Source organism: Bufo gargarizans, chromosome 2, assembly GCF_014858855.1.
Source record: "Bufo gargarizans isolate SCDJY-AF-19 chromosome 2, ASM1485885v1, whole genome shotgun sequence".
NCBI classification, from domain to species: Eukaryota; Metazoa; Chordata; class Amphibia; order Anura; family Bufonidae; genus Bufo; species Bufo gargarizans.
This window is the reverse complement of record NC_058081.1, coordinates 551,820,050-551,842,893: the sequence shown is the minus strand read 5'-3', so window position 1 is coordinate 551,842,893 and position 22,844 is coordinate 551,820,050. Positions and strand designations below refer to the sequence as shown.

At 45.2% G+C, this 22,844-nt stretch overlaps 1 protein-coding gene across 1 annotated transcript in view; it reads left to right on the top strand.

The window, feature by feature from the left end:
• Positions 1–22,844, top strand: part of SHANK1 (SH3 and multiple ankyrin repeat domains 1) — a 511,391-nt gene that overhangs the window by 98,491 nt on the left and 390,056 nt on the right. The window contains exons 2-3 of the mRNA XM_044281565.1: positions 14,867–15,070; positions 20,203–20,274. Coding sequence (XP_044137500.1) covers positions 14,867–15,070; positions 20,203–20,274 — 276 coding nt within the window. The remainder of the gene's footprint in view (positions 1–14,866; positions 15,071–20,202; positions 20,275–22,844) is intronic.

Sequence of the window (22,844 nt, the reverse complement as noted above, 5' to 3'; positions counted from 1 at the left end):
GGGGTGAAGACTGGGTGGAAGACGATGTGGAGGACGATGAGATCCTCGACCACACATGGAATCAAGGTCATGCTAGTGACCTGTGTAGTTCGCAGGAAGAGGCGGTGGTTGCACAGAGCCACCAGCACAGCATGAGAGGGAGCAGGGTGCAAAAGCGGAGCGGCTGTCCCCTAGACAGTACGCCTGCTACTGCCCACCACAGCAAGGGACCGAGCACATCAAAGCCAGCTCCAAGGAGTTCCCTGGTGTGGCAGTTCTTCAGACAATGTGCTGACGACAAGACACAAGTGGTTTGCACGCTGTGCAATCAGAGCCTGAAGCGAGGCATAAACGTTCTCAACCTGAGCACAACCTGCACGACCAGGCATCTAAGTGAAAAGCACGAGCTGCGGTGGAGTAGACACCTCAAAAACCAAGAAAGGTCTCTGGCTCCTCCTGCTTCCTCTTCTGCTGCAGTCTCTTCATCCACCTCTGGAGTTACAGTGCCACCTGCCACCCACGCAAACAGAGGATCTTCCAGCAACACCACCATCTGGGTCACCAAGCATCTTCACAATGTCCCAAGGAAGAGTTCAGCTCTCCACCTCCTAAACACTGGAGCGGAAGAGGAAGTACCCCCCTACGCACTCGCGATCCCTGACCCTGAATGCCAGCATTTCAAAATTACTGGCCTTTGAAATTCTGTCATTCTGTCTGGTGGAGACTGAGAGTTTTAAAAGCCTTTTGGTGGTGGCTGTCCCACAGTACGTCGTGCCCAGCCGCCACTATTTCTCCAGGTGTGCCATCCCTTCCCTGCACAACCAAGTGGGGGACAAAATCAGGTGTGCACTGCGCAACGCCATCTGTGGCAAGGTACACCTCACTACGGATACGTGAACCAGTAAGCACGGTCAGGGACGTTACATCTCCATAACAGCACACTGGATAAATGCAGTGGCGACTGGGCCTGAGGCGGATAGCAGTTTGGCACATGTCCTTCCACCACTGAGGATTACAGGGCGCTTCAGTTTGCCTCCTGTTGCTTCCTCCTCCTACTCCGCTTCCTCATCCTCTACCTGCTCCTCATCCGGTCAGCGTAACACCTTCACCACCAACTTCAGCAAAGCCAGGGGTAAATGATAGCAGGCAGTTTTAAAACGTATCTGTTTGGGGGACAAACCCCACACCACACAGGAGGTTTGGATGGGCCTTGAAGAACAGACAGATGAGTGGTTGGTGCCATTGAGCCTCAAACCCGGCCTGGTGGTGTGCGATAATGGGCAAAATCTTGTATTAGCTCTGGGACTAGCCGGTTTGACACACATCCCTTGCCTGGCGCATGTGCTGAATTTGGTGGTGCAGATAGTCCTTAAAAATTACCCCGGTATGTCAGAGCTGCTGCATAAAGTGCGGGCCGTCTGTGCGCGCTTTCAGCGTTCTCACCCTGCCGATGCTCGCCTGTCAGCGCTGCAGCGTAACTTTGGCCTTCACTCTTACCTGCTCATATGTGACGTGCCCACAAGGTGGAACTCCACCTTGCACATGCTGGCCAGACTGTGCGAGCAGCAGCAGCAGGCGATAGTGGAGTTTCAGCTGCAGCACGCACGGGTGAGTCGCTCTGCGGAACAGTACCACTTCATCACCAATGACTGGGCCTCCATGCGAGACCTGTGTTTCTTGTTGCGCTGTTTCGAGTACTTGATCAACATGGCCAGTGTCGATAGCACCGTTCTCAGAGTTACTATCCCACTTCTATGCCTCCTCGAAAAAATGCTGCTGTCGATGATGGAAGAAGATGTGGCACAGGAAGAGGAGGAGGAAAAGGGATAATTTCATAGGGTTTCTGGCCAGTCATTCACAAGTGGCTCTGAGGGTGAGTTCCTGCACCCACAAACGCCAGGTACACAATTGTCCAGTCAGGGCACAGATCTGGAGGATGACGATGTGGAGGAGGAGATGGAGGAGAAGGAATCATGTTCACAGCAGGTTGGCACCCAGACCGGCTCATGGCTATTACTGGTGCGTGGCTGGGGGATACAGAGGACACAGACGATACACTTCCCACAGAGGACAGCTTTTCATTGCCTCTGAGCAGCCTGGCACACATGAGCGATTACATGTTGCAGTGTCTTTGCAACGACTGCCAAGTTGCCCACATTCTAACTTGTGCTGATTACTGGGTGGCCACGCTGCTGAATCCCCGTTACAAGGACAACGTACTGTCCTTAATTTCCTCACTGGAGCGTGATCGTAAGATGCGCGAGTACAAGCGCACGCTGGTAGACCCGCTGCTGGTAGTATCCCCACCTGACAGCGGGGGCACAGTGGAAGCACAAGGCGAAGGCAGAGGAGGAGGAAGAGGTCGCCAATGCAGCTGGGACACCGCCAGCACATCAGAAGGCAGGGTTAGCATGGCCGAAATGTGGAAAAGCTCTGTCAGCACGCCACAACAACCAGCACCACCAGATTATATGGAACGTCTTAGCAGGAGTCAGCATTTCACCAACATGGTGGAGCAGTATGTGTGCACTGCCTACAGGTACTGAATGATGGGTCTGCCCCCTTCAACTTCTGGGTCTCCAAATTGGGCACATGGCCTGAGCTTGCCATTTACGCCTTGGAGGTGCTGGCCTGCCCTGCAGCCAGTGTATTATCACAGACAAGCGCAGCCGCCTGTCCACAGCCAATGTGGACAAGTTCTCGTTCATTAAAATGTACCAGGCATGGATCCCACAGGACTTGTCCGTACCTTGTCCAGAATAGACATGTATACCGGCCTTAACCAGCCATTGTTATACTACAGCGCAATATTTTTATTTTATGTAGTTTCACTCATTTGTCTGTTACATTTTTGGGTGAAATTCACCAGTTTTTGGGTGTGATATACCACTGCTATACCTAGTAGAAAGGTAAAAAAAAATCACTAATTTGTCTGTTACATTTCCGGGTGAAATTCACCAATTTTGGGTGTGATATACCCCTGCTCTACCTAGTTGACAGCTTAATAAATTTTACTAATTTTTCTTTTACATTTTCAGGTGACATTCAACAATTTTTGGCTGTGATAGACCCCTGTTCTACGTAGTAGACAGGTTAATAAATTTCACTAATCTTTATGTTACATTCTTGGGTTTACATTTTACAATTTTTGCCGTGAATAAACCCCTGCTCTGCATAGGTGACAGGGACCAACATTTTTAAAAATAATCTTTTCCATTGGTGGGTGACATTAACCCATTTCTGGCAATGAAAAACCCCTGCTCTGCATAGTTGACAGGGACTTAAATTTCTAAAATTCGTCTTTAACTGGCCCTTTCATTCGATCCTTCTGCTTTAATAATTTGTCCCACATTTCTGCTCCATCCCATTGCAGCCATTGACCTCCCTTGGATGAGGTCTCCCTTTCTCACACTCCCTCTCTGGCGTGGAGCCCTGATTCGCTGATAACCGTGATCAACATGGTAGGCTCAGAAAAGAACATCGAAAGTTGATAGAGAAGATATCCAAATGGATGGTGGAGGTCAGAGGGACGTGCGATCAGGCAGAAGTTATCTAGAGTCAACAAAGCCGCAGCAGGGCCTCTCCTGGCTAACGTTTCCAAATCCAAAATACCCCAGTTTCATTCCCTAAAATATTTTATTAATCATTCAAATAACAGGGCATCTTAAGAGTCCTGTATTGTTATTTATCGTCACTACCTCCCTGAGTCGGGAGTGGGTAATTGCCGCATGCCCCCTCCTTTCCTTCAATTTTAATAGCTTCTCACACATTTCCGCTCGATCACAATTAAATTTCATCCATTGAACTCCCTTGGATGTGATCTCTCTTTCTCATGCTCCCTCTCCGGGGTGGAACCCTAATTCGCCGCTAACTGTGATCAACATGGTAGGCTCAAAAAAGAACATCGAAAGTTGATAGAGCAGATATCCAATTGGATTGTGAACATCACAAGGACGTGCAACATGATGGGACAGTATGTTTGCAGATGCCTACACGAACTGACTGATGGTTCTGCCCCCTTCAACTTCTGGGTCTCTAAATTGGGCACATGGCCTGAGCTTGCCCTTTACGCCTTGGAGGTTCTGGCCTGCCCTGCAGCCACTGTATTGTCTGAACGTGTGTTTAGCATGACTGGAGGGGGTTATCACACGTTATATTTCCTAATGTTTTGGTGTGAACCCTAATAAAAAAAAAAAAAAACAATGTAAAACCAAAAAGCAGTGTAGGCTATCTCCTCCTCCACCGCCGCTTCCACCTACACCGCCACATCCACTGCCTCTTCAACCTCCTACTCCATATGGACCTCGTCCTCCTAGCTCAATATAATTTATTTTTTATTTTTTACGTATTTTATGTTATTTAAAGTCCTTTCCCTATCCACATTTGTTTGCAGAGCACTTGCCATGCTCTTAACCACATTTTGATGACATTTGCAGCCCTCTAGCCCTTTCCACAACATTTTTATAGCCATTTTAGTGCTCAAAAGTTCGGGTCCCCATTGACTTCAATGGGGTTCAGGTTCGGGGTCAAGTTCGGGAACTTTTTTGTGAAGTTCGTCCAAACCCGTCGAACCCGAACATCCAGGTGTCCGCTCAACTCTAGACAGGACCCAAAGACATTTTAAACAAGTTGCATACTGCACTTTATGAAATATAGAAAATGGTGCAGAATTTCAACAAAAGCTATATTAGTGAGTGGCAATAATCATTCAAAAAATGTATTGGTCAACAGTAACCAGAAAGTGGCCAACCCCTTCAAGCTTTTGGGAAATTTGTAACAAGTTCAATCAATGGACTGTAGAATCTGTTTGCTGATTTCTAGTCACTGGTGATGTTTTAGACTAATAATACAGCATTTTGAAGGTTTATGTGCAGAGGTTCTCTCTACAATCTACAGAGGCACTATTTTATAGAAATAAAGTGACAGGTGATAAGTGGTGACCACAAACTTTAGTGTGAGGACTAAACAAAAAAATTCCTTGTATCTCAGCTTCCTCTGAATAATACATGAAGGATAGTGGGATATCTGCAGTCACGTGTCATTTTTTTCTAATATTTAATGGCTTGATTATGAATAAACAAGATTAAGGTAAGCTGTGGTTTTGTTCAGAAGAATTCTCACTGATCTACTGGAATAGTGCATCAATATGCCTCCATTAATCAGACCTTTGGGACTTTCTTAAACTCATAGCAAGAGTCCTTGGTGATCTTAAGATTTCCATGGAAACAGTAACCAGGGAGTACAAGCTGTTATCTTCTTAGAAACAATGATAGAAAAATCTCTTTGCAGGTGCCTATGCAAAAAAAGAGAGAGGCAAGCCTAGTATCATATGACTTGTCCCAAAGATTTGGCAAAGGAAATGAATACATGAATTATATTGTATAATGTAATAATCTGAGAGAAAGCCATTGATTATAATGCTGGCTTCTGGAAAAAAAACTGCTTAGTGAACCCCTAATAGATTGTAATTCCATATTATTGTATCTGATGAATCATCAGAGCTTCTGGTTTTGGGCCAAAATCAAATCAGGCCCAATGACACCTCACAGAAACTCAGCTTCTTGGTCATTTATAGTCTGGACAAGTCAATAAGTAGCAGAAGAAAGGGTTAAACAGGACCTTTCATGGGTCCAGACATTATGAAATAAGTAGCAGTTATTTAAGGCATAATCCATGGATGTAAGATCGCTTACTATTTTTTTTCGGCGCCGCTCCATTCTCTTAACTGGTATGCTAATTAATAGCATCGGTACAGGAAGGAGGAAACTGCCCTGTTTCTCAATGGGCGTCTCCTTCTCCCTAGCTGTAGTGCAGTCCAATCACAGCAGTGAGTGTCACAGCCAAGGACAAGGTGAGCTTTTTTTTCTCCCTGGCTGTGACTCTCTCCTTTGTGATTGGACCTCGCTACAGCCAGGGAGAAGGAAACGCCCATTGAGAAACATGGAAGTATCCTCCTTCCTGTACCGATGCTATTAATTAGCATACCAGGTGGGAGAAGTGAACATAGGCACAGCGGGCGAACGGAGCGGCACCCAGAAAAAATAATAAGCGATCTTACATCCATGGACTATGCCTTACATAACCTGCTACTTATTTCATAATGTCTTGGCCCATGAAAGGTCCTCTTTAAGGCATGAAAGTCTCAAACCCCCAGATAGGTCAAGGAATAGTGGTAATTCAGGTACACGTGGTAACCATAAATGGTTATCATTACATTTCTATCCATGCATCTACCATGCTTTCTGAGCGACCACCTGACCCAATTATTTAAATTGAACTTTTTGACAAATAACACATCTTTCTGGTATTTTGCACCTCAATCTTTTAAGTATTGGATTCATGGGTCATCCTCATATTAAGGTTTATGTTTGGCATAGGCACATACCCTTGTCCCTTGATTTACAAATGCTACAGGAAAAGGGTAAAGAGTAGTGTTGTTCGAGCACCTAGCATAATGGAAGTCAATGGGAGAACCTGAGCATTAAACCAGGCACCCCCTGCCCTGAAGAGGAGAGGGTGTCTGGTTCATAGTAAAAGGACAGAAATAGATGGAAACACCAATGAAATTGTTTAGGAACACCATGGGGAGGATGTCTGGATACATTTTGGACTCCCAGGTCGCTGCTGGGAATGATGTTGTCCAAGTAGTACGCCACTTTTACAGACTGATAATAATATGCACAAAACCGAAGATAAAATTTGATTTTAGAGGAAAAATTGTTAGGAAACATTCTTTCCTGTATATTGACTTGTATATAAAGTGCAAGTGCTGCCAAAAATTACAAGGAAGAGGCACTCGGATACAACCTGTTTATAACATAAAGGAGGGCCTCATTCACATTGTGGTACAATTGTTCATGTAGTGGGACTCATACACTCATAAAGCCTATGCTCTAAGGAAAAGGGCTTCCAAAAATTACAAGGAACCGCCACTCCAATACACCCTTTATTACACATAAAGGAAGGCATCATACACACCCTTGAAAAATTATGATTGCTGGCCTGCTTGTGACCCTCAAAAACATTTAGAGCAAGGGCCTGCTGGTGACCCTCTAAAACATTAGGGGCGAGGACCTGCTGCTGATCTGACCATCTAAAACATTAGGGGTGATGGCCTGCTGCTGAGCTGACCATCTAAAAAAAATTGTAGGTGAGGGCCTGCTGCTGAGCTGACCATCTAAAAAATTTTGTGGGCGAGGGCCGGCTGCCGAGCTGACCCTCTAAAACATTTTGTGGGTGTGTACCTGCTGCCGAGCTGATCAAATAAAACATTTTGTGGGCGAGGGCCTGCTGCCAAGCTGACCATCAAAAAATTGTTGTGGGCGAGGGCCTGCTGCCGAGTTGACCATCTAAAACATTATGGGCGAGGGCATGCTGCCGAGCTGACCATTTAAAAGATGTTGTGGGTGAAGGCCTGCTGCCGAGCTGACCATTTAAAAAATGTTGTGGGCGGGGGCCTGCTGCCGAGCTGACCATCTAAAAATTTACGGGTGAGGGTCTGCTGCTGAGCTGACCCCCTAAAACATTATGGGTGAGGGCCTGCTGGTGACCCTCTAAAACATTATGGGTGAGGGCATTAGGAGCGAGGGCAGCCTAATATGCATGTTGATATGAAGGAGGAGGACGAGAAAAGGAAGATTGAACCATATACCCTTTTTAGTAATGGAAGGGGTGAATGGGAATACAGTGTATTCCATACACCATAAAAGCCACATTTAGAGTGCCTTTATGTTCAGCCGCTTTCCTCTGGTGGAGTAGAGAAGTCAGGGGCAATCCAGGCAATGTTCCTTTTTAATAAGAGTCAACCGGTCAGCATTTTCAGTTGACAGGCAGATGCGTTTATCAGTTATTATGCCCCCAGCAGCACTAAATACAAGCTCTGACAAAACGTTGGTGGCTGGGAAGGCCAGCACCTCCAAGGTGTAGAGCGCCAGTTTACGCCACGTGTCCAGCTTGGACACCCAATAGTTGTAAGGCACACGGGGATCACTGAGGATGCTGACACGGTCTGCTACGTACTCCTTCACCATCTTCCAAATTGTTTCCCTACTCGTGACACTAGGCCGCGCATCAGGTTGAGGGTGCTGGCGGGGTGTCATAAAACTGTCCTAGGTCTTAGAGAGTGTTGCCCTGGTTCTGTTTGAACTGCTGTGTGTTCCCCTCATCCCCCCTCCTCGGTTGGCCAAGGAACTACATACTCTACAGCCAGCGTTGTCAGCTGGAAATTTTTGGAGCAATTTTTCCACAAGGACCATCTGGTATTGCACCATTTTGCTTGTCCTCTACACCACAGGAATGAGAGATGAGAAATTCTCTTTGTAGCGGGGGTCGAGAAGAGTGAACAACCAGTAATCGGTGTTGGCCAAAATGCGTACAACGTGAGGGTCACGGGAAAGGAAGCCTAACATAAAGTCAGCCATGTGTGCCAGAGTCCCAACAGACAAGACTTTGCTATCCTCATCAGGAGGATGACTCTCAATCTTCTCATCCTCTTTCTGCTCTTCTACCCATCCTCGCTGAACAGATGGAATAAAACTTCCATGGGTACTACCCTCTGTAGCGGAGGCAACCGTCTCCTGCTCCTCCTCCTCCTCATCCTCCAATTCGCGCTTAGAAGACGAACTGAGGGTGGTCTGGCTATCACCCTGTGTACTTTCTTCCCCCATTTCCACATGCAAAGCGTCCGCCTAAAATTGTGAGCAGCAAGCGTTTGAATAGACACAGAAGTGGGATGGTTACGCTGATAATAGCGTTATCACCACTCACCATCTGTGTTGATTCCTAAAAGTTGCGTAAAACCTCACAGAGGTCAGACATCAAAGCCCACTCCTCGCTTGTGAAGAGCGGAAGCTGACTGGAAAGGCGATGACCATGTTGTAACTGGTATTCCACTACTGTCCTCTGCTGCTCACAAAGCCTCTCCAACATGTGGAACGTGGAGTTCCAGTGCATGCTCACGTCGCACAACAGTCAGTGAGCTGGCAATTGCAAGTGCTTCTGCAGCGTTGCCAGACCTGGCGATGACTTACGGAAATGGGCACACATGCGGTGCACCTTCACCAGTAGCTCAGGCAAATTGGGGTAGGTTTTGAGAAACCACTGAACCACTAAGTTGAACAAATGGGCTAGGCATGGTATGTGTGTGAGCTTGCCAAGCTCCAAAGCCGCCACCAAGTTACGGACATTATCAGACACAACCATGTCTTGTTGTAAGTATAGAGGCGAGAGCCACAGCTCAGTCTGGTCCCTTATCCCCTGCCACAGCTCTGCGGCGGTGTGCTGTTTGTCACCTAAGCAGATCAGTTTAAGCACGGCCTGTTGCCGCTTCCCCACTGCAGTGCTACACTGCTTCCAGCTAATGTAGGTGGTGGCAGAAACCCTGATGGAAGTAGGGCCAGCAATCCTTGGCATCGGTAGCACCTGTGCCATGCCAGGGAACGACTCTCTCCTGGCCTTCACAACGTTCACCCAGTTTGCCATCAGGGAAATGTAGAGTCCCTGGCCAAAAGCACTTGTCCATGTGTCAGTCGTTCAGTGGACCTTCCCAATAACTTGGTCAGGGCATGGGTGATGTTACGGGACACATGCTGGTGTAAGGCTGGAATGGCACACTGTGAAAAATATTCGCGGCTGGGGACAGAGTACCGCGGGACAGCTGCCGCCATCAAGCTGCGGAAAGCCTCAGTGTCCACAAGCCTAAATGGCATCATTTCCAGGGCCAGCAATTTGGAAAGGTGAGCATTTAGTGCTATGGTCTGTGGGTGGGTGGCTGGGTATTTGCTCTTTCATTCAAAGGCCTGGGGTATAGACATCTGAACGCTGCGCTGGGACACAGAAGTAGATGTGCTAACTGATGGTGCTTGCAAAGGTCCAGGTGCATGGCAGGAGACATCCGGGCCTGTGTCTTGGACAGGGGATTGGCCAGCACGTAACAAAGAGGAAGAGGAGGCAGTGGTGTAACCCTGCAGACACTGGTTGTGGACCCAGACGTTTGGCCCACCTATTATGGTGCTTTGATGCCATGTGGCTGATCTTGTTAGTAGTGGTGAGGTTGCTAGTGTTCACGCCCTGCTCATTTTGGTACGGCACAGGTTGCAAATGACAATTCTTTTATCATCCGCACTTTCCTGAAAAAAGCTCCAGAATGCGGAACACTTACCCATTGGCAAGGGAGATTTCCGCAAGGGCGTGCTCCGGGGGAACAGTTTCGGGCCTGTTTGGTGTGGCCAGCCTTCTCCCTTTTTCCACCCCTCTTCCTCTTCTAGCCTGTTGCGGTGCTGCGGAATCCTCCCCCTCTGTACTGCTGTCCTCGCTCGGCTTGCCACCTTCCCAGGTTGGGTCAGTGACTTCATCATCCAGCACCTTCTCTTCCACTTCCTCACTCTGGTCATCCTCCTGACTTGTTGACCTAACAATAACCTCAGTTACTGACAACTATGTCTCATCCTCATCATGAACCTCTTGAGACACTAATTGCGGTTGACTTATTGGCAACTTTGTCTCATCATCATCATCCACCTTGTGAAACACTAATTGCCATTCCCCACCGTCATCTTCTTCTGACTGTGGATGCGCCAGAGTTTGGGAATCAGGTCACAAGATCTCCTCATGTCCCTCTTCAAGCGGGCTTGGCAAGAGGCCCAATTTAAGGAATGGCGATGAAAACAGCTCCTCGGAATATCAGAGTGTGGGATCACTTGTTTGCCAAGACATTCCATGGTGAGTGGAAGGAGTATCAGGGTGAGGATTCTGTTGACCAGACTCTTGGCTTCTGAGACTGGACTTTGTGGAAGACAGGGTGGTGCTTACCCGACTGGAAGCATTATCTGCTGCAATCCAACCGACCACTTAGTCACACTGATCTGACTTCAAGAGTGGTGTCCTGCACCGCGCTGCAATCTGGGACATGAAGCTAGGTATCGTGGATGAGAGTGTTTCTTGTGCTCTGGCAGCAGGCGGAGTTTCACCGTGCCTAGGGCCACGGCCTCTGCACCATCAGCACGGCCAGTTCCCCGTCCCTTACTGCTTGCCTTGCGCATAATAAATGGTATCTATGCTTGCAAGTATGTCACACGTACAGTAGCTCAGGTTTTGTAAGTGTATGTGCAAATAAATTACACAGAATGTCACCATTTTTAGGCTGCGCACATGTTAGACAGGAGATGTAATGCAGATAATGTCGCTGTCACCAGCGGCGAAAAAAATTAGACTGAATGTCACTGATATTTTGGATAAGGATACTTTCACACTAGCATTAGTGTGATCCGGCAGGCAGTTTCATCACCGGAGCTGCCTGCCGGTTCCGCCGATCAGTGTGACAACTGACAGCACGCGCAGACTGGAAGGACGGATCTGTCCTTCAGTTGTTTTGCAATGCCGGATCTAATGCAAGTCAATGGGAATTAATGCCGGATCTGGCATTCCAGCGACTGATCAGGCATTTTGGACAGACATAATACCGCAGCATGCTGCGGTATTAAAGTCAGGTCCATATATATTGGGACATCGACACAATTCTAACATTTTTGGCTCTATACACCACAATGGATTTGAAATGAAATGAACACGATGTGCTTTAACTGCAGACTGTCAGCTTTAATTTGAGGGTATTTACATCCATATCAGGTGAACGGTGTAGGAATTACAACAGTTTGCATATGTGCCTCCCACTTGTTAAGGGACCAAAAGTAATGGGACAATTGGCTTCTCAGCTGTTCCATGGCCAGGTGTGTGTTATTCCCTCATTATACCAATTACAATGAGCAGATAAAAGGTCCAGAGTTCATTTCAAGTGTGCTATTTGCATTTGGAATCTGTTGCTGTCATCTCTCAAGATGAGATCCAAAGAGCTGTCACTATCAGTGAAGCAAGCCATCATTAGGCTGAAAAAACAAAACAAACCCATCAGAGAAATAGCAAACTCATTAGGCGTTGCCGAAACAACTGTATGGAACATTCCTAAAAAGAAGGAACGCACCTGTGAGCTCAGCAACACCAAAAGACCCGGAAGACCACGGAAAACAACTGTGGTGGTTGACCGAAGAATTCTTTCCCTGGTGAAGAAAACACCCTTCACAACAGTTGGCCAGATCAAGAACACTCTGCAGGAGGTAGGTGTATGTGTGTCAAAGTCAACAATCAAGAGAGGACTTCAACAGAGTGAATACAGAGGGTTCACCACAAGATGTAAACCATTGGTGAGCCTCAAAAACAGGAAGGCAAGATTAGAGTTTGCCAAATGACATCTAAAAAAGCCTTCACTGTTCTGGAACAACATCCTATGGACAGATGAGACCAAGATCAACTTGTACCAGATAATGGAACAGAAAAGGAACTGCTCATGATCCTAAGCATACCACCTCATCAGTGAAGCATGGTGGTGGTAGTGTCATGGCGTGGGCATGTATGGCTGCCAAGGGAACTGGTTCTCTTGTATTTATTGATGATGTGACTGCTGACAAAAGCAGCAGGATAAATTCTGAAGTGTTTTGGGCAATATTATCTGCTCATATTCAGCCAAATGCTTCAGAACTCATTGGACGGCGCTTCACAGTGCAGATGGACAATGACCTAAAGCATACTGCAAAAGCAATCAAATAGTTTTTTAAGGGAGAGAAGTGGAATGTTAGTCAATGGCCAAGTCAATCACCTGACCTGAATCCGATTGAGCATGGATTTCACTTGCTGAAGACAAAACTGAAGGGAAAATGCCCCAAGAACAAGCAGGAACTAAAGACAGTTACAGTAGAGGCCTGGCAGATCATCACCAGGGATGAAACCCAGCATCTGGTAATGTCTATGCGATCCAGACTTCAGGGTGTAATTGACTGCAAAGGATTTGCAACCAAGTATTAAAAAGTGAAAGTTTGATTTATGATTATTATTATTCTGTCCCATTACTTTTGCTCCCTCAACAAGTGGGAGGCACATATGCAAACTGTTGTAATTCCTACACCGTTCACCTGATTTGGATGTAAATACCTCAAATTAAAGCTGACAGTCTGCAGTTAAAGCACATCTTGTTTGTTTCATTTCAAATCCATTGTGGTGGTGTATAGAACCAAAAATGTTAGAATTGTGTCGATGTCCCAATATTTTATGGACCTGGCTGTATGTTCGGCCAAAACGCCTGACAGTGACTGAACGGAAGGCATACTGATGCAAACTGAACGGATTTCTATCCATTCAGAATGCATTAAAATATGCCTCATCAGTTCTTTTCCGGCATAGAGCCCTTTTGACGGAACTCTATGCCGGAAAAGAATAACACTAGTGTGAAAGTACTCTAAGCAAACGTTATACAGGAGATGTAGTGCAGGTAATGTAACTGTCCCCAGCAGACACTGTCTACGGAAAAAGTACTCTCGATGTCACAGATATTTTTAGGCTGCGCACATGTCACTCAGGGGATGTAGCGCAGGTAATGTCGCTGTCACCAGCGGCGAAAAAAATTGCACTCAATATCACTGATATTTTGGATGCGCTAACGTTATACAGGAGATGTAGCACAGGTAATATCACTGCCATCAGCAGCAATAAAATTTGACTGAATGTCACTGATATTTCAAATACGCAAACGTTATACAGGAGATGTAGCACAGTTAATGTAACTGTCTGCAGCGGACACCGTCTACAGAAAAAGTACACTGGATGTCATGGATATTTTTAGGCTGCACACACGTTAGACAGGAGATGCAGCGGCCAAACAATTGCAAGCTATTTAGTGCAGGTTGCGCTAAAAATAAATATTGCTGCCAGACACAATAGTCCTTAAAAGGACTTTTGGGTCTATAACAAGTATAAAAACTACAATATTCCTATTTCACTCCCTACACTATCTCTCCCTTCTGCTCTCCTGCTCTCCCTGACTAAGACTGAGCCGAACACGTGTCACCGGGTGCTATATAGCACCAGATGACTCGTTCCAGCCAGCCAATCCACTGTAATGCCAGCAGCCAACATGGCTATGGCATTACAGTGAATTGGCAGTACTCAACTGCACGTTTATTTGCTGCGTAGCAGCCAACAAACGTGCGGGGAGGAGACTCGAGCATCGCGCTCGAGCACACGCGGTATTCGGCCGAACACCGCGATGTGCCGAGCATCGCAATGCTCGAGTAAAATTAGTGTTCGGCAGAGAATGCTTGCCCAACACTAGTAAAGAGGAACCACCTAAGGTTCAGTTCACAATTTTCTTTCCGTTAGGTATCCATTACTTTTAGATGGCTGGAATAGGACATGCTTTACTATTTTCTGTAGTCAAAACTTTTTGTTCCCTTTGCAATTCAAAAAATGGATAGTGAAAAATCCTCATGTGCCTGTTATGGGTACTGTAAAATATGACCAGTAACGGCATTGTGAACATGCACACTTATGTATACTCTATACCTACTAATACACACACATTGCATCCTGAGGATCTTCTGCTCTCCTACCACTGTCATTGTCACATGGAACAGACAGAAGCCTGCTCGCTGATGACAACTTTTGCTTTATCTGGAAATTACAATAGTCATGGCAGTGGCTGCCGTAATGATTTGGGTCTGTAGGCAGGGATTTGGGGCACAGGCATTGAGTGACCAATGCTTTCATAGCCTAAGGGCAAGGGAGATGCCACCATAAAACATACCTTCATCTATGTGTCATTGCACCCGCTCCTGCTGGACTAATGTTTCTTCTGCAGAATTCAGACTCATCTTACTGTAAATGAATAAATGCCCCTCCATCTCATGACTTCTGGTCAAGCTTTACAAGGATTGCGTAAGATTTAAAAACATGGCTGTTTCTTTCAGGAAACACTGTACTTTTATGTTGTTTCTGCACAGTGTGGATATGTATTGCAATATATTTAATTTTAATTTGTGTTTTATATATATTTTTTTAACAGAAATGCCTCAGATTTAACCCAGATGCCACAATCTGGGTCGCAAAGCAACAGATACTGTGCACTCTGAATGAGAGCCTGAAGGATGTCCTTAACTATGGCCTTTTCCAACCAGCAACCAATGGAAGGGATGCCAAGTTCTTGGATGAAGAGCGTCTTCTTCGGGAGTATCCACAGTCTTTTGAGAAAGGGGTTCCATATTTGGAGGCAAGTATTACAATTGTTGGTTGGAATAGTATCACTGCTTTTAAGAGCAAGTAAAGAATATTAAACGTCAGGAGAGATGAATAGTTGCAATAAGTTGAATTAAGGAAAGTACTTATTAAAGAATATTTTATGTGGTGGAAAATGTAATTGGTGTAATTCTTCTTTCATGAATGAGATAGATGCCTTTCTAGCGTTACCTTGTTAGGCCCCTTGCAGATGAGCGTTTGTCACGCTGTGAGTCCGCAGCGCAGCTCCCCGTCTGAACTCCCAGCGCTGCCAGGGGTCACATAGCATTATATTGATTTATGATGCTATGTAACTCTTAGGCCTCTTGCACATGACCGTATGGATTTTTCAGTACAGAAAAAAACTGATCCACAAAACATACGGATGACGTCCGGGTGCATTTAGTTTTTTGCGGAGCAGAACAGCTGGCCCCTGTCAGGACATGTTCTATCTTTAAGAATCGGAAAAACGGAAATACGTAAAAAATGGAAGGCATTTGGAGTACCTTCTATTTTTTTTGCAGATCCATTGAAATTAATGGGTCCGTATACAGTCCGTGTACGAAATGCAAAAAATGGAACAGAAACGGAAAAAAAAAGTTTGTGTGCAAGAGGCCTTACAGTTCTGGAATATATTGGATAAAACTGACATAATGTTGCCAGTGTTATCCAATACATTCCAAAACTGTAAGGCCCCTTTCACAAGGACGACAATTCCGCACGGGTGCAATCCGGACCCATTCACTTCAATTGGGCTGTGCAGAGGAGCTGTGATTTTCACGCATCACTTGTGCGTTGCGTGAAAATCGCAGCATGTTCTATATTCTACGTTTTTCACGCAACGCAGGCCTATGGAAATTAATGGGGCTGCATGAAAATCGCAAGCAAGTGTGGATGCGGTGCGATTTTTACGCATGGTTTCTAGGAGATGATGGGGATGAGCAACCCCGGACCCCATTAAAGTCTATTCACTGTCTAACATTGTTATAAGGGAAAATAATAGCATTCTTAATACAGAATGCTTAGTAAAATGTGCCTTGAGGGGTTAAAAAATAAAAATAAATTAACTCACCTCATCCACTTGATCGTGCAGCCAGCATCGTCTTCTTTCTTCTTCTTTCAGGACCTGCCAAATTACCTTTGATGACGTAATCGTGGTGAGCGCGGTGAGGTCAGCGCAGGTCCTTCTGAATGAAGATAGAAGATCCTTCTATCTTCATTTAGTAGGACCTGCTCTGACGTCACCACGCTCACGACGTGGTGAGCGCGATAACGTCAAAGGTCCTTTTGCAGGTCCTGAAAGAAGAAGAAAGAAAACTATGCCGGCTGCGCGATCAAGTGGATGAGGTGAGTTATGTTTTTATGTTTTAACCCTCAATTGACATTATACTTAGCATTCTGTATTAAGAATGCTATTATTTTCCATTGTAACCATGTTGTAATGGAAAATAATAAAATCTACAGAACGCCAAACACAAACCCGAACTTCAGTGAAGGAGTCCGGGTTCGGGTCTGGGTACCACATTCAGTTTTTTTCTCACGCGCGTGCAAAACACATTGCACTCGCGTGGGAAAAACTGAACTTCGGAACGCAATCGCAGACAAAACTGACTTCAATTGCGTGCCTACTCGCGCGGGTTTCTCGAAATTGCACCCTGAACGCATCCGGCCCTCATCCGCTGAACGCATCCAGCCATCATCCGTGCCGCCCGTGTGAAGGGGACCTAAGGGTTACATAGCATCATAAATCAATATAATGCTATGCAACCCCCTCAGTGCTGGGAGGTCAGGCCGGGAGCTGCGCTGCGCATTCGCAGCTTGACAAACGCTTGTCTGCAAGGGGCCTTAGTGATCAGCAATGGGTAAAATGCTGCAGGTGGAGAGGTTATCTTATTAGTAGTGGAAGAATCTGGCTCCTTTAGCTCTTTCCATTTTTCACACAGTAATAAGCCTCATTCACACATCAGTGTTTTGGTCAGTGATTTCCATCAGTGGTTTTGAGACAAAACCAGGTGCAGCTCTAAACATAGAACAGGTGCAGATCTTTTTCTTATACCTTATGTCTGTGGAGGCTCCAATCCTGTTTTTGGCTCAGAATCACTGATGGAAATCATAGACGTGTGAATGAGGCTCAAGGCTTTATTCACATGTCAGTGTTTGGTCAGTGATTGCGAGCCAAACCCAGGAGTGAAGCCTACACAGAGACAAGGCTCACAATCACTGATGAAAATCATGGACCAAACACCAAGGGCTCATGCACACGATCGTTGCCCAGCCATGGCCGTTTTGCGGGCTGCGTACAGGGAGTCCGCAATACACGGGCATCGGCCGTGTGCACCGTGGATCACGGACCCATTCACTTCAATGGGTCCGCAATCGGGGAGATGCGGAACGGAGGCACGGATCGGAACCCCACGGAAGCCCTACAGAGTGATTCTGTGGTGTTTCTGTCCCTACCTACGCACCACAAAAAGGTAAAGCAAAAGTAGTGCAATTTGCGGTCCGCAGCATGGGCCCGGCCAGCACACGGTTGTGTGCATGAGTCCCAACTGTGTGAATAAGGCCACAATGGTCACACATTCTGGAATTTTTCTGAATTTAGGAAACTATTCCAAGTCTAAATCCTGAAAAAATCTGTTTACAAATCAATTCTGCTTTAAATGTCTCGCTCTCATTTTTCTCTATCTCTCTTTCTTGTCTCTTTCTCCGGAAAAATTCTCCTGAATTGAATATCAAGAAATTCTGATTCTAACGATTCAGAATTTTTAGAAAAATTTGGGAATTGATCCTTTCATTTCTAATCCACAAATTTAATTTAGGCCTCACATTCTGCATGGAAAAGTCAGGGGTTAGTTCTAAAGATGAGCTATCAGAATTTGTCCGTAATTTCCCAGAAAGCGAACCCAATTTTTTTGCAATTTATTTCAGTGAGAGAGAAAGAGAGATCTTTATCACAGATGTTGGATGAATATTTATACATATTTCCTTGTGTTTTCATAATTCCCCCTAGTACTTGTGTCTCCACATAATGTTTCTCTCGAAAATAGACATACTTGTTAATCTCCTTTCTAAAAAGTGTTTCATACCAGGAACCCAGCTCTTTCTGGGTAACTACCCTTTGACAGAGCTGAGGAAAGAAAATTTGCTTGGCTGCCTGAGAGGTCTTGGTTGGGGTACTATTCTTCCTTATGGAGGGCACCGAATATGCATGAGAACTGTTGTAAAAACAAAATAGCACATCTTACATCTGCCAGCATCATAAACACTTAGGAAAGCTGATTTTAATATCTTTCCTAGAAACTCAGAGGAGCATTGCCTGACTTACCATACTTCACACACCAGGCGCTCTCTCTAATGAGGAAGAGTACCTCAATACAAAGTGTATGTATATTGCCCAGAAACCCAGAGTCTTTCTCATTGCAGAAAAAAATATAAGTCCTAGAACACCAGAGAATGTTATATACTAACTATCAGGGAATCTAGAGTATATTTGAGTTGGGTAGAATCAATTATTTCTTGTATTAATGTAATGTAAAAAATAGAGTAAACACAACTTAGGTTCATAAAAAGTTTGATAAAAGATATATATAAAAGATAACATACAGAACAGTCAGCAAAGCTGTGAACAAATGAGCGTGCTCTCCATTGACAAGTTCCCAATATGGCACCTGGCCAACGCCCATATGAGATGTAGCAGTAGCAAGACACATCTTAGGCCTAGTTCACACGACCGTATGGCTTTTATTGTTTTTTGCGGTCCGTTTTTCACGGATCCGTTGTTCCGTTTTTAAGTTCCGTTGTGTTTCCGTTTCCTTTCCGTTTTTCCGTTCCGTTTTTCCGTATGGCATATACAGTATACAGTAATTACATAGAAAAAATTGGGCTGGGCATAACATTTTCAATAGATGATTCAGAAAAAACGGAACGGAAACGGAAGACATACGGATGCATTTCCGTATGTGTTCCGTTTTTTTTCGGACCCATTGACTTGAATGGAGCCACGACCCGTGATTTACGGCCAAATATAGGACAAGCTCTATCTTTCAACGGAACGGAAAAACGGAAATACGGAAACGGAATGCATACGGAACACATTCCGTTTTTTTTGCGGAACCATTGAAATGAATGGTTCCGTATACGTGTGAACTAGGCCTTACCCTGATGATGTCCTCAATGGAGCTGTGCTCTTTCTTACATATCTAGATGTTTTCTAGCATCCAGGCCCCACCTAGCCCTTCCTAAAGGACATCAGTGTGCAGTATGCTTCATGCTTCAGGAATGAGGTGGTCAGGTACCAGGTACAGCTTACCAACTATATTACAAGAAAATAAAGGGGAATGAACCACTAAAAAACCTTGACATATAGTACTCGAATGTAAAGCTTTAAAAAATTGGGCAAATTGGACCCAAAACGAATTTCAAGAAATTTGCTTATCTCTAGTTAGACCCATGAAACAAGAGGGCTATTGTGTGCAGATGCATTGTCAAATCTGTGGTAGAGATCTAGGTTTTAGCCTCACGGACTCATTCACATTGAATTTGGCCACATCGAATCCAACAGATGTGAATGTAGCCTTGGTCTTTTCAACCAATAAAACTCCTTTTAACATTTAAAGGGAATGCCCATCTTTAATTACCATGTTACATAGACTTAAAGGTGTTCTTTGAGACAGTTATATTAATTGCTCATTCTTAGGATAGGTCATCAATATCAGATCAGTGGTGTCCGACTCCCAACACCATCACCAATGAGATGTTCTGCAGTAGCAGCTCTATCCACTGTGTGGTGGCCACGGCTGGTTACTGCAGTGCTGCGCCCATTCACTTGGCAATCATAGTGAACGATGTACAGTAAATGCAAATTTCACCCCACAAAGACTTTACCATTATTTAACACATGATATAGTAAATTAAATGGTAGAATTTGCAAAATACTGTACAACTTGTCTCACAAAAAGCAAGCCCTTATACAGCTATGTGCATGGAAAAGTAAAAAAGTTATGGCTATTAGAAGGCGAGGAGGAAAAATAATTGCTGGAAGGGTTTATATATTAACTGTGGGTGATAAGATTATGTGCATTCATGGCTGCAGTCTCATCTGTCTGTAATTGGTCATATTTTTCTTAGTTCCGCTACAAGACAAGAGTTTACAAGCAGACTAACCTTGATGAAAAGCAATTGGCGAAGCTCCACACTAAGGTATGTAGTCCAGAATGACATGCACATTTTTTAGTAAGGTAATCAAATGAGGCGAAATAATGTGGAATCTATAAAAATCTACAACATACTTCTGTTATGTACATTGTTTAGGCCCCATGCACACGGCCGTTGTTCACAGCCGTGTGCGGGCCGTGGAACCGCGGCCTGGATCCCTCCTGAGAGCAGGAGTGCACGGCGTCACTGGTTGCTATGACGCCGTGCGCTCCTTGCTGCCGGCACAATACAGTAATACACTGGTATAGATCATACCAGTGTATTACTGTATTGCGGCGGCAGCAGGGAGCGCACGGCGTCATAGCAACCAGTGACGCCGTGCGCTCCTGCTCTCAGGAGGGATCCAGGCCGCGGTTCCACGGCCCGCACACGGCCGTGAAACACGGCCGTGTGTATGGGGCCTAATCCTGCTATGGGTTCATGCACACGACCGTATGTATTTTGCATTCCGCAAAAAATACGGATGACATCCGTGTGCATTCTGTATTTTGAGGAACGGAACAGCTGGCCCCTAATAGAACAGTCTTATCCTTGTCCGTAATGCGGACAATAATAGGACATGTTCTTTTGCGGAACAGAAAAACGGACATACGGAAACGGAATGCACATGGAGTACCTTCCGTTTTTTATGCGCATACGGTCCGCAAAAACAAACACGGAACGGACACGGAAAGAAAATACGTTTGTGTGCATGAGCCCTAAGTGTGAAATGCTATTCATTATCAGATCTCTTAAAGAAGAGCTCTTTCTATTAAAGGGGTTGTCTCACTTCAGCAAATGGCAATTATCAGATAGAGAAAGTTATACAAGGCACTTTCTAATGTATTGTGATTGTGTATTGCTTCCTTTGCTGGCTGGATTCATTTTTCCATCACATTATACACTTCTCATTTCCATGGTTACGACCATCCTGAAATCCAGCAGCGATGGTCGTGCTTCCACACTATAAGAAAAAGTGGTGGCCTATGCGCACTCCCATGGTCACTAGTAAGATCAAAGCTGCAGATTTTCTGTTGGTAAATCAGTGTGATAAATCTGCAGTTAATACGCTAATTGCAGCAGCTTAAGGCTAATTTCACACTTGTGTTATCTGGATCCGGATGCTAGCTGACACCCAGCGACCCCATTCACTAGAATGGGGAACAGCGTCGATCCGGCCACAACCTGGCAATCATGTCAAGAATGGGCCAGATGAAAACCACTATGTTCAGTGGTCTTTGTCCGGCCGATTCTCAGCATATTTGCCGGGCTGTGAACAGATCTCCACTGGTCCCCATTATAAGGAATGGGGAAAGACAGAATTCCAGCAGTGCCCGGCAATGATGGATCTGGCAAGCTTTTCCCAGCCTGTTGGATCTGCATAAGGCTTCATGCACACTGCAATTTGTGGTCCCTAATGCACAGGCAACATCCATGCGGCTGCCGCAGATAGATCGGTCGGTGATCTGTTCGCACTGAGAAAAAAATAGAACATTCAGGTGAATGTGTCCGCATCCGTGATGTGGTGAGCACATGGCCATTACCCGCATATTGGGGACCCACTGTTTGCGGGCTGCAATATTGGCACGGCCAGGCAACAACCGTGTGCATGAGGCCTTACGCAGATGTGAAACAGGTCTAAGACATGTGAATCTATATGCGGACATTTACCAATACATAGGCTGAACACACATTATGGTCACTTTGATAGCTTTATTAGCTGAGTACCAGAGACACGCTCCTCAGCTACTCCAATTACTGGAATTATTTTGCCTGCTTTGAATTGAAGGATGGCACCTTGAAATTTTCCCTGGCACCCGAGCCATCTATTCCCAGCGTGTATAGTGCAAAATACAGATGAATCACCAGACCAAGATGTTTAGTGGAAAATAGTGAGTATCGTTTATCAAGGTGTCAGCGGCTGCAGAGATAATAAAATATCAATGATTTATGTGACGGGACAGTTTAGGACTTCTTTATTACTACGCAGATGTATTTCTTCTTAACAGTTCAACAATGAATGGGATGCAGATTGTCACAGCAGAGTAATGCTTTGTGCCAGCATTTTGGCAGATACACAGGTCTTTTAGTGATCTACAGGTCTCTCTCATAGTCACGCGAAACAGTCTAACTAAGATAGTCTGCCATTGTTGCCCATAGCAACCAATTACAGCTCAGCTTTCATTTTTCAGGAGCACTATTAGTAATGAAAGCTGCACTGTGATTGGCAACTCAGTTTTTCTTTTAGACCGTTTCATAAACCTCCCTCAGGCCCAGTTCACACTTCAGTGTTTTGGTCAGTGATTTCCATCAATGATTGTGAGCCAAAACCAGGAGTGGAGCTTTAACAGAAATCAAGTATAATGCTCCTGTTGTGTTTTTGACTCACATCTGGTTTTGGGTCACTCACAATCACTTATGGAAATCACTGATAAAATCAGTGAAATGTGAACTAGGCCTCACTGTTCTCTATGGATATGACAGTTGTGATCCAAAATGCAATGTTGGGTTTGATAGGTTAGGGTCAACATTAAGCTTTCATGGGGTATATATATATAATGTACTTGTTAGGATAT